Here is a 12,616-nt window from a genome sequence, read left to right as displayed (position 1 = left end):
AACCACCACGGTCCAATCAGCAGAAGGCGTCTCTTTAATACAAAGAGAAAGGACGACCCCCTCCCTCGGCCCCTGGCACCTCCCACCTCTGCTCCATCTGTCAGTGTCACATCCAGTAGGCAACAGAAACACACACACTCAGATCCTCGCTGACCCGGTCCACATTTACGTGCTAACATGTGCTTAGTGCTAAACGACGCCCGTCAGAGGGAAGATGGCTCAGGACGATGGTGGGCTTCATTAATCAAGGATTTACTGCTCCTTTGTGGCACCGGTGCCTCTAAATGTCCGGACAAATTGAGAATAACAAATCATTTTCACTCACCGGTCACCTCACCACAAATTAAATGTTTACTTTCATCTGTGTTACTGTCTAAAGAGAATTTACTTATTTAGTTATATCATATATATAACTTGGAATTCACAAGAGTGTAAATAGAAACATTTTCATTTTATTCACAGACGTCTACATTTTACTTTATTTACTGATTATTCTTATCACAAAGTTTGCATTGGTACTTTCTGTTGTTCTATTACTGACATTTAATGATCTCTAAATTCATTATATTGACTGAAGGCAGGTCTTTGTTGCCTGTCGGAGATTTGTTGAAGCCTTTTTGGAAACCCTTAATCCAATGCACCATGTTCAGGCCCCTTATTGTGTGTCATGGTTTTAAGCAGATTTTAGGCGTTTAGCGTATAATCGTGCAGCATTAAGTGAAACAAAGAATGATTAGGGTCAGGGCTAAAGTTCCAGTTAAAAGATGTTTGGATGTTTTTATTTACATTCTCTCATTTATATGTATATGTATATATATATATATATATATATATATATATATATATATATATATATATATATATATATATATACATTTCTAATAAGAGATCAGTGTGAAATGTTCTTTTGACTTTTGAAGTGCACCAAACAGCTGAGATGTGATGTTTTACCTAATTTAACTGCGTTCCTCCACGTCCCTTCAAAATATTGTGATCTAGTCATAGCAGACTCCAGGCAGATCCAGAACCTTTCAAAGTTTTATAAGAGTTGCTAAAATAAGTTTTCTGAATGCCTTTCATCATGTCAACTTGCTCTTTTGAGTTTACTTTTCGTTTAGTTGAACGGTTACTTGCTTCAAAGCTTCAATGTGAAAACAGCTTCAGGATTTTAAATACATTTGTTAACATTTTTGGTGTCTCTTGAGTTTGAATAATCAACTTCTGATTGGTTGAAGCGCCTCTCGTGGCGTCTTCTCCCCGGAAAACTGACGCTTCCCACACTCAGTTCCTTAAACTCAAGACAAAAAATAAATAAATTAATACATTTTGCCTGGTTAAGTCAGCACCAGAATTGATTACTTCGTTCAATTTCAGTATAATAAAACTCTTTCTTTGTACTATATGCTACATTTGTCTTTTTTGTTAAATTTCAACTGTTCGGCATCCTTCATATGATGTTTTAAAGCTTAGCATCCATTTCCAAATTCACTGCTCACTGCCACTTGCCATCTGAGTGACCTCTCAGACAGAACCGCTGCTGCTGCAGCAGAAAAGCCGACTTCCCTCCAGCTAAAGGGGAACGGAGGTGTCAGATTCCCCCAGCAGAAACCCAGGAGGTAGAGAAGGAAAGTAAACGCTGTGACTGACGCACAGTAGACACTCCTCTACCGTGGCAGTTCTGCTCTGAGACACTGACAGATTAAAGGTGGTTCCCAAACTTTAAGGTTCGGATTTTTGATCCCTTTTTTTTTACTTTCCCCTCTCAAATAAACATTAGATGTAATAATTTCATGCCATAAAAACTTTTGCTTTAGCCTCCTGAGAAACCATTAAGTTTCTGTTGGAGATGTAAAGCAGAGTTATCTTAACATGTGTGGGGCGGTATCACTTGCTGCAAATGCTGAAGGGGCGGTTAAAGGCTCTGTGGTTGTGTACGGCTCTCCCATGCATCACCAAGGCCACTCTTTGGTACATGTTACATTTTAAGAGCCAATATGTTTCCTTTTTGTATCAGATTTCAATAATCTCATTTGTTAAACAGCAACAAACAAAAGTACATTAAATTGTTTGGTCTTGGCAGAGAAAATTTGGCACTTTTTTTATACATAAGGCCACATATTCAACCCAAAAATACATTTACTTTACAAATGTGGCACCATTAAAGGGGGAATAAAAGGGAAATAACAGAAGAACTTAAAATGTACCTCCTGTTTTTGTGTTTGGTATATAATTTTCTCACATCACAGCAGCATCAGAAATATTGTCTTTGTGAAAATGTGAAGTCAGTAAGCATCAGTGAGGAAGGTAATAGTCGGCTGATTCTAAAAATAAAATAAAACCCCTGATCACGTTTGCTCAATGCACTATGCTTAAAACAAAATTAATTAGTGAATGAAACCTGATCATGTTTGTGTCATTTTGACTAGTTTATACCACAATGCATCCAATCAGACGTGCTGTTTGTGGAGTTGTTGCTTATTATCAATAGAGCTGCGTACGAGAGAGCAGGGAGGCGGTGAGTTAAAAGGAAAGAGAGAGCGGGTTGGGGGGGGGGGGGTCTGTGTCAGTATGAGGGTATAACATGCTTGCCTCGTTGCTTTCCCTGCTCCTTTTAATGCAACCCCCCTCCACTGCACACCATTTCTCCTGTAGCGAGCGGTAAACAGTCTTTTTTTTTCCTGCTCCCCCATCTCTGCTGTGCATGTTTAATCAACCACTATGGTTGCCATGTCAACCCCAGCGCAAAATCTGAGAATAGACCGAGTACTTCAGAGCCGTGACCCACTTTACTGTATGTCAACAAATTCAGTGGGACAATAGTGAATGAGACACATTACACACACGAGCCCTCAGGGGCAAAGGGGCCGATACAGGCCAGGTCCAAAGGCCCGGCCACCGATTTCCTTTCTTTCTGTTTTTTTATCCTCAGAGATGGAGGAGTCTGAGAAAGACTTCGAGCCTGATAAGCTTGGGATGTTCTTTTGTTCAAGTTAACGCCAGGAACTAAGAGACAAATGTCAAAAGAGCCAACGCCTGAAATGTACAGTGTTGCCCTTTCTGTTTCTGAAGTGAATGTCTCATTTAATTCACTTTTTCTTGCATGAAATTAACTTATCTACTGGATTTTTTGGACTATAAGTCACACTTTTTTTCATAGTTTAGCGGAACCTGCGACTTATAGTCAGGTGTGACTTATGTATCAATTTTAAATGGTAAATCCCACTGACCAAGGTGAACCAAGGAGTAAACATTACCATCTATAGCCACAAGAGGGCGCCCTAGGCTTGTGAAAACTATCCTGTTCCTCTACCACATAAAGATTAATTGAAACATTAACTTATAGATAACAAAAGTTTGTATGTGGTTTCTCTGTTTCAGTCTGGATTCACGCAGCTCTAAGGACCCAGACCGCGACAGAACCCTGTTATCGGGCTGCCTGTGAAGCTAGCAGCAGCTAGCGCTAGCTTACAGCTCTGGTGTCCGGGCGGCTTTCAGCTTCACTTATGAACGTGAGCTTTATGTTGCTCAATATCTGTGTCGTACTGTTAGCTTAGCACGCTATGCTCACGTTTTGATTTCAGCGTAATTTTCAACTTTCAGCGTGACGGGCCGTTAAACTGAAATGCGCTGAAGAGAACTTTCCCAGTTGAAGTTGCTGCCTTGTATTGCTAATTTACCCCGTTAAACCTCCCAGGTATATTCCATGTTATTCAGACGATTGTGGATTCAGCTGTGTAAATGAATAAATTGCCTTTCCAGATTAAATGTCCGTTTTTAATCCGTTTCTTGGATTGTGTGAAATAATTTTGTTAATAAATGTGATTTATGGTCCACTGAGACTTATATCTGATTTTTACCTCTTTATGACTAATTGTTTTGACTGATGTGACTTCCGGAGTGACTTGTAGTCCAAACACTACGGTATCTCGTTTGCCAACATTATAGGCAAACAAAAAGCGATGGTGGATTTAATTTGAAAGCTCCAAAACAAAACCTGTTTCTCACCTATTTAATGTTCATAAATTGGGAGTTTTAAATGAGTAATCTAAGCATACTGAATTGCATAAACAGAACAGAAGAGACTGGCAAAAACTCTGAATTTCAGAACGCACGGCATTTTTTATCCAGCTACCAGGAAGGAGGAGTTTCAAAGCTGGAATCTCCGTGACTTCATAGAGCTCAAAATCTCTGCATGACAAAGTGTTTTTGCTCTTTGTCCAAAGTTCTGCACAGGCTGCACTGGGGAGGACACGTGCATGAACGTCTTTGTCTTGCTAGCTGAGTGAAAGAGTGCTATGGATCCAAGGTCAAGTACGATCTGCTATTTGTGTATCTGATGACCGTAACCCCGGCTGAAAATAAGACTAGCCGCCTGAACCTGGCTCTTCCAGCTCCTGTAGAAAATTATCTGAAAGAATGACATATTTCCCAAGGAGAGAGTCAAAGAGAGTCTTGTCTAACAGTGTCTCTAATTACATCCATGAAACAGTCTTTCTGCATTGAAACTGCAGCTCGGCACACCTGACGCATGCATCGGCCCGAGCAGACACTCGCCCTGCCATCAGACCAAGAGAGGTCGCCACATCTTCTCTGTTCTTCTGACCTGCTGAAGTCAACCTGCCGTTCATCAGACCAGTTCACGTAAGAGGCTGTGTCTGGGCACAGACCATTGTTTTACCCTAAACCAATGTATTTAACCTGCATTAAATATGTCCGTATTGCCCTTAATATATCAATACATAATATATTATCAGACTATAGCTTGATAAATTGTCTATATCATCTCAACCGCTATTGCTAAAGCTAAATCTGTGCTAACGCTAAGACGGTAGCAAGCATTAGTTCTGCAGCATTTACTACATGGTTCAGCGTTTATCCATTGATTAATATTTGTATTAATGATATTTAAACGTACATCTGGGAATCACAGGGTTTTCTAAATAATACCACAGCTGCTATTTTCTTTAATGTTCATCTGAACCACTAATCCCCGATGTGACATCATTGGACTTATTTCTAAAACATTATTTCATTTTATTTTCACTTCTGCTGTGCGTTGTAAACTGGTTGTTTAAAAATACCAGGTTTTCCTTTTTCATATTTACACTAAACTCTGATTATCATTGCATTTTTTTTTTTTTTTTGTTATTGATTCCACTTTTATTCTTATTTGTTCCCTTTACTATTTGTTCATGTAGTTTATTAGTTTTCCTTATTAATTTCATTGTTACTTAGTAGTTTAGTTGAATGTTACATGTCTAGGTAAGGAGTTTGTTGACTAAAATTTTAACTGGAAGTTGGATTATTTTGTTGATAAATTCTTGTATTTGGAGATAATTTGTCAGTTTATTCTCCATTTATATGTGCAGTACTTGCTGTTTCAGAACAAAGTCAGTCCTTCATTAATTGTCCTATTAACCACGCCTCACCAGGCAGGTATTCAGAAAACAAAGCTTGACAGACTGAGGACTGTTCGACTTGTAATTCCTGGTAATCAGGTAGGTGCCTCTAATTGGTCATTTTGATTAAAATTATTAACCTTATTTATAATTGCACTTTACACTTATTTATAGTTATTAATAGCCAAACCAAACCTATTATCGCACAGCAATCTCATTTCTAAAACTTTACCAAAGCATATAGTGCCTTGGTATTATGCTAAAGCATTGTTATAATCGTGTTTATTCAGCAAAAATTAGGACTCAGAGGCTTATAGTACAATCAGTTTGGCATAACAAGAAATTGTTATGCCAAAATTTATATTTTCAACTAAAAGTCCCAAAAAATGTTACAAGAACAATGGGAGGAACTCCCTTGACTTCAGCTTAGGAACTCAAAACAATGAGACAGAGGAGGAGCGGACACAGGGACAGAATATTGACACTTTCTAACACGGCCAAAAATTACAAAAATATTGCTGCTGTACCCTGAGCTGACCCAGCTGGGCTGTCCTGGTCACAAAAACAAAAGTGAAATCCATCAGGACTCCTGCATTCCTCACACAGTCTCCATAACACTCTGGACATTTAACAATATATCATTTACCCTAAATTATGGATGACATGAATGCCAAAGCATTCTCAAGGGTTCTTATGCCACCAAACTAACTGGGATCAATCCCATTTAAAAAATCTAGACTCCTTATACTTCACCGATCACAACAAATCCTTTAAACCAGTTTGTGGTTCTTTAAACTTATTCTGTTAGTAGTTGAAACATTTTCTTTAAACCCATTTAGACCCACAGAAAAGAAAAACTTAAAAAATCAAACATTTATTAGATGAGTTTGACAAACAGCTTGCTAAATATTAATATTGTTTCAGTTTTAAATTGTTAGGTTGTATATAAAAATCTAAATAGCAGTTTTAGTTTTTTTGTATTTAAAGTACAAATTAAATCACAAAATACAGTAAAGAAATAGTATGGAAGTTAATTGCTCTAGGACTCTACTAATGGGTCGCTTAAAAAATAACTTATTCTCTTTTCATTTTACTGCATAATTTCCTTTGTTCTCCATGAACAGTTTCCTCTTAGAAGTTAAACTTTAACAAAAAAATAAATGTTTGGCATGATAGGTTCAGGAACCACAAGAGTTAAGGAACTGTAAATTGTGATGACAGACGATGACCAGTCAATTATAAAATACGTCATTTTAATAAATGAATTCCTTTTGATTTGTTTTATGCATGAAGATGTTTATCTCTAAGAAAAATGGATAAGGAAATGTCTGTAAACTCAAACATTTTTAATACTGGTAATTAATTTTTACATCTGGAAAATGAGCTGTAAGATCATTGCTCAGTTAAGTCACAAGAACGCTTTAAAACTCTTTGAATTAAAATAATATGTATTTCAGTACAACAATAAAAGCCCTTAGCAATAAAAGCAGAATATCTCCATGGATGCAAATCAAGGTTTCATCACTTATATACCGTACTGCTTGATGCAGTGTTGGAAAACCAGCATCTATTTTATATGGAAAACAGCCTCAGCTAAAGTTACATCACAGAGGGTTTGATGCAAAGTTAACATTTATTGTTAAAACTAAAAATCCAACAGTCTTAAAACTCAGTGAAGCTTTAAAAAGCCGGACCAAACTCCAGAAGAAAATGCCGTCTTGTGTTTGCTGGATTTTGTAATGATGCCTGACTGAAAGCTGCTATTTCAGATTATTAAAACTATGAATGAGGTCCTCATGAAGTCTCTGCTGCCATCACGCAGCAGGACAAGCTGTGCCTTGTGGATCGGGTTCTTGGCTCAGGCAGCGCTAACAGGTGTGCCGCTCTCTGTTTTTCCCTCCAGCAGGAATCAGCAGACCGAAATATTTCCAAGATCGTTGGTGATTTCATCAACAGTTTTGCTCCTCTTGCTCCTTTCTAGGCTTTCCTCGGAAGATTAAACATCTTAGCCTCATGTTCAGACTGGGGGAAACTTTGTGTTTCAGCCACAGGGTGTTGGTTCCATCCCTGCCCTGCTCGGTGCAGGCCTGCATTTGGGCAACCGCTGAAGTGAGCAGACCCCACCTGGTGCTCCTGACTCATAATCAGAGATTTGCTGCCTCAGAAGAGGAAGACAGAAGGGTATTAGCATGCAGTGACTGCACTCAGTGACACCTGCAACTCTTCAGAAAGGGAAGCAGCCAGCGATGTAAAACTGGCTTAAAAATGTGGTGTGAGTTGTTTTAAAACGCTCCTGATTCGTGCCATCCTTGCTTGCATCAGGCCTACATGTCAGCGACAAACGCTGGAGTGAAAGTGAGCAATGATTGGTGCAGTGGATTACAGGATTTTACAGAGAGTTGGGCGTGAAATCACAGTGACAAGGAGGAAAATGTGAGAGGACAGCTTCAGTCTTTATCTCGCCTCTTCAGTGAAGTCATTCTAATCACCAGAGGATCTCTTTAGTCACTCCTTTAATATTAGACGCACCAAAGAGACAAAGTCTGTCTGTGTGACGTGTTTGAGAGTACAGAGCAATGCTTTGTCAGCCAGATGCATAAAAGTCTAGAATATAGAGGATTTTACTCATTCTCACAAAATGACTTAAAAAATATGTTTTTTTGCCTTTTTCTTCAAACCTTCCTTGAGATAACTTTAGTGTTATTTATCAAGTGATTTTTTAGCACATAAATTGAATTACTGAATGTGTCGCTTTATTCTGTCATCACTGGATCCATGCAGTGCGTCTCAGAGACATCAGTCAGAAACCGAAGCTAACCGGATACATAAACATGAGAAGTGCGCAGCAAGAGGAAACTAGCAAAGAACGAGCGTTAAGTGAGCGCGTCACAATGATTGGCAGGTGAGACAACCAATAGATAAGCTGATCCCCCCTTAATGACACCGCAAGCTATTTTGTTTTTGAATAACTATATTTCATTTTACTGGGTTTTATGCTATAGATTATTTTTTTATTTACCACCTTGTTTACTACCATTTTGCCACCATTTTTATTATTTTTATTTTATTTTATCACCTTAGTGAGCATGTCTTTATTGGAATATAGATCTTAAGCTTTTTGTTTATGAAAGAACAAAGCAGTAAGCTGGTGAAGATTCTCAGTCATCCAGGTCATGATCATTCCAAAAGAAGTAAAAAAAAAAAAAACAACTGGACTTTTTTCCGAAGTTTGAAGACGTTTTGCTTTCCATCCAGAAAGCTTTCTCAGTTCAAACGTCTTCAAACTTCGGACAAAAGTCCAGTTGTTTTTTTTTTTTTTTTACTTTTTTTTTGGAAAGAACAAAGCAGTATTATTTATTTTACTGCCTTAGTAAAATGGTGAATTCTTTAAATTTACATAAAACTTTTCTACACACGAGGACCACTCAAAGCTCTTTACACCAGAGCCACTTTTAGCCAATCACAGTCAGTAACACGTACACATTCAACTTGAGATTAAGTGCCTTGCTCAGGGGCACGTTGACATGTGACGGGGAGAAGCTGGAATCAAACCCTCAAACATTTGATTGCAACATGACTGCTGTACCCACTGATCCACAGACACCCCACGGTGATCAGGGTTCTCATTAAAAAAAAAAAATTATTGTAGAATTTTGCCTGAAAAATAATATAACACTACTACTACCACCACCACTTGTAATAATAATAATAATAATAATAATAATAATAATAATAATAATAATAATAATAATAATAATAATAATAATAGCAAAAATATTAATATAACAGTATTACTACGACTACTACTACTACTAATAATAATTATTATTATTATTATAGCAAAATATTAATATCACAGTATTACTACTACTAAAACTATTACTACCACTACTACTAATAATAATAATAACAAAAATATTAATATAACAGTATTACTACTACTACTGCAGTATTATTTCTACTACCTATACTAGAAATAATAATAATCATAATAACAACAAAAATAATAATAGTATATTAGTGCCACTACACTATTACCACCACCACTACTATTACTTGTACGACTACATAATAATAATAATAACAACAATAATAGTAATAATAATAATGATGATAATAACAATAATTCTACTACTGCTAAAAATAATATCATAATAACAACAACAATAATAATAATATACTAGTGCCACTACACTATTAACACCACACTGTAATAATAAATGTTTTTTATTTATTTTTCTATATGAAACATTTAAATTATAGATGCAAATGGTGAGAAGTCATTTGTTTCAGCCATGAACGTACAGGGTGTAAATGTAAAAAAGAAAAGTTTTTACTGTATTGTTGTGTTTGCCTAATAAGTCCACACCCAGTCTTGGCACCCTGCACAAAAACATGAAGAATTGTTCCGTCTCAATTTATTTTCTCATTTATGAGTCTGATAATTCCTCCGTTCTTTCGGTTTTATGTTCTCTGAGGTGTTCGCCCACATCCACCCTCCAGCAATCCCACCTTATCCTCCTCTGTGCTGTGTGTTGGTTGGAGTCTGCCCGCCTCCCTCACATGCAGTAAACTATTTTTGCATTACTGACTGTGATCAGCAGCGGTGGGCGAACAGAAAGAAGATGATAACTAACGCCTCAGGAAAGGGACGAGGGAGGAGGCACAAACAGATGTTTTTGACACAACAGCAGCACAGACTGTTGTTCATGTCAAGGTTTCCTTTAAAACACTGAAATGATTTAAAATGATCCACTCAGCTAACATATAAATCATTTTCCCTTCCCTGCCTTAAAGCATCCTGACTGTACACTAAATCATTCATGCAGGGGAAAGTGGAGGGGGTGTGATGTACAAATATCAGTTCCACTTTCATGCAAAGCAAACGTTGCTCCTGTTTTAAGTCAAAGTGTTGCAGCAGGACTGATCAGTGGGACACAAAGAGCAGAACCTGGCAGCTGATCGATCACAGGAGCAGAAGCTCAGCTCGGTCCTCGTCGCTGCCGTTCCCCTCTGAGCCGTCACGACAAGCATGAAATCCTCCAGGAGCGCACAAAGGCAGTCCAGCCGAGACGTTCCCACCCCTCTGACGACCCAAACGGCTCATGCAGGCGTGCACCTTTCAGTGGAGAGCTAAACAAAGACTTTACCCCAAAACAGCTGCCCGCCTGGTCACAGACGCACGACCAACGTTTGGGAGGAGAGACAGAGCAACCGCTTCTTTTATCCAAAGCCAAACATCCAAAGAATGCATACCTTTCTGGGTCTGCCCCTCATCCAGGTCTTCTTCCATGGTGCTGATGCTGCTTCACACACACTGAATATACGCTTCAGAAAAAGCCTGCTTGGATTAAAAGGCTAAAAAAATCCTACTAATATTGGAAATAATCCACAGAAGGCTTCCTCTATCCTTCTCTCTCCGCTGCCTCGGCGTCTCTAGTGAACGCTGAGATTGGCTGTCGGCCGTGGTTTCTGTCAAGTGTCTGCTTGGTGCAAAGGAATCACTCAGGCTTTGTGGTGCTGGCCATTGTGAGCTGCCTGCCGTGGCAAGTGCTGAAAACCTCCCTGGTCCCCGGTGGAGGGAGAGGAGGAGGAAGAGGAGGAGGAGGAGGAGGAAGGGGCTTGGACGGAGCAGAGGGTGGTCTTCATGCAGGCAGCAAAGAGAATGTGCAACAAAAGGCCGATTCTGAACAAGAACACGTTTCTGGAGAATGTGGAAATAAAACAGTGAGGAATGCAGGAGGCTCAGTCTGAGGTCACTTAAGACCCTCAGCTGGGGTCATGTACGCAGTCATGTTGAGTTTGTTTGAACATTACTCGCTTTAAACACCCCTGGCTTCCAGACAGAATGGTTACACCCATTATCACCCCCCCCCCCCCCCCCCCCAATAGAAACTGTAGCTCTACTACATTAACTCATTCCCACCCTAAATGAGAGAGGGGGCAACCGATTTTCAAATTGGATTCTCCTAATCGTATTAGTCATACTGATTCAATTATGCAATCACCAAGTAGGTGTAGTAGGAGTGTTTTACTGTGAATTCTCTAAGAGGCATTTTTCATTTTCACCTTCGGTGAGGCACAGCCAGTTTGTTTGTTCAGCGCCTTTTATTCACAAGTTGGTTCCAAACTGTTTGCAGGAAAATAAAAAGAAACTGAGGTCAATTAAACATTTAAAAAAAAAGAAAAAAGGAATGGTAACATGCACATTTATAACATAATGATGTGATTTTTAAAAACTATGCTTTTGCGATTAGGTCAGTTTTCCTACTGCGGATCAGGACTCTGACAGCAGCTGCCTCATTTGTTCAGTATGGAAACTATTTTTACTGAAAATGGAAAATCAAAGGACGATCTAAAAAAAAAGCACATAGATAAAATAGAAATCAGATTAATTGATATAGATAATTATCAAAAAATGTAAAACATATTTTAAGTGCAGCCCTGGCCATTTTATGCTGTTTCTTAATGACCTACTTTTAAATAAATGGATTTAAACACAAACTTTTATTCAACCAACTTTTTACCAAAACTGTAAGTCTTAAACAAATAATATCTCTGAACCTTTTTGTAGGAATTTGCTTGTGATGTGGAATTTAAACGTGTATTCTACATGGCGAATTTGCGTTTTTTAATGATCTCCCTTTTTGTAATTTCTAATAGAAAACACGTCCATGATCGAGGACTATATTGTTATTGAATTATGGTCCAGCCCTAGCAAAGACAGACTAACAGACTTAAAATCAGCCTAGTCTGGTCAAGGATTTACTTTGTTTATTCCTTTGTTAATGTACTGTTTTTCTTTTCCTATGCAATATTTCCATCTGTAATGTTGTTCTGTTTATGCACAGCAACAAAGGATTGTTTTTGCTAAAAACTTCAGCAATGTCCATTTTCCATTGATTTTAGTAAAAATACTAAATCAAAGAAGATAAAACAAAGATACATTGTTATTTGAAGTTAAACAAGCTCTAAGTATTTTCTGTTTTATTTCTAAACGACAAAATATTATTCAAGAGGAACTTTGACGGCTATCCCCATACATAATATGTTTCTGATAATACCATTTTGGGGAAAGTCAAAACATTCGTGGATTAGAGAAGTATCAGGAGGCCATTTGGTCAATCTAGGACTGGGATCTTCAGTTATGGTTTTCGACGTCCAGGTTTCCTGCAGCTTTTAGATGTCTCCTTGGTCCAAAACACCTGAATCAAATA

The 12,616-nt window shown here is 38.1% G+C and overlaps 1 protein-coding gene across 1 annotated transcript in view; it reads right to left on the bottom strand.

Moving 5' to 3' along the window:
- Positions 1-10,984, bottom strand: part of gpm6aa (glycoprotein M6Aa) — a 33,077-nt gene extending 22,093 nt beyond the window's left edge. Inside the window, exon 1 of the mRNA XM_012876938.3 lies at positions 10,656-10,984. Coding sequence (XP_012732392.2) covers positions 10,656-10,692 — 37 coding nt within the window. The 5' untranslated portion in view covers positions 10,693-10,984. The remainder of the gene's footprint in view (positions 1-10,655) is intronic.
- Positions 10,985-12,616: the final 1,632 nt, after the last annotated feature.

The sequence above is a fragment of the Fundulus heteroclitus genome, chromosome 23 (genome assembly GCF_011125445.2).
Source record: "Fundulus heteroclitus isolate FHET01 chromosome 23, MU-UCD_Fhet_4.1, whole genome shotgun sequence".
Classification (NCBI taxonomy): Eukaryota; Metazoa; Chordata; class Actinopteri; order Cyprinodontiformes; family Fundulidae; genus Fundulus; species Fundulus heteroclitus.
The sequence above is the reverse complement of the archived record's forward strand: the minus strand, read 5'-3'. Positions and strand labels throughout refer to the sequence as shown.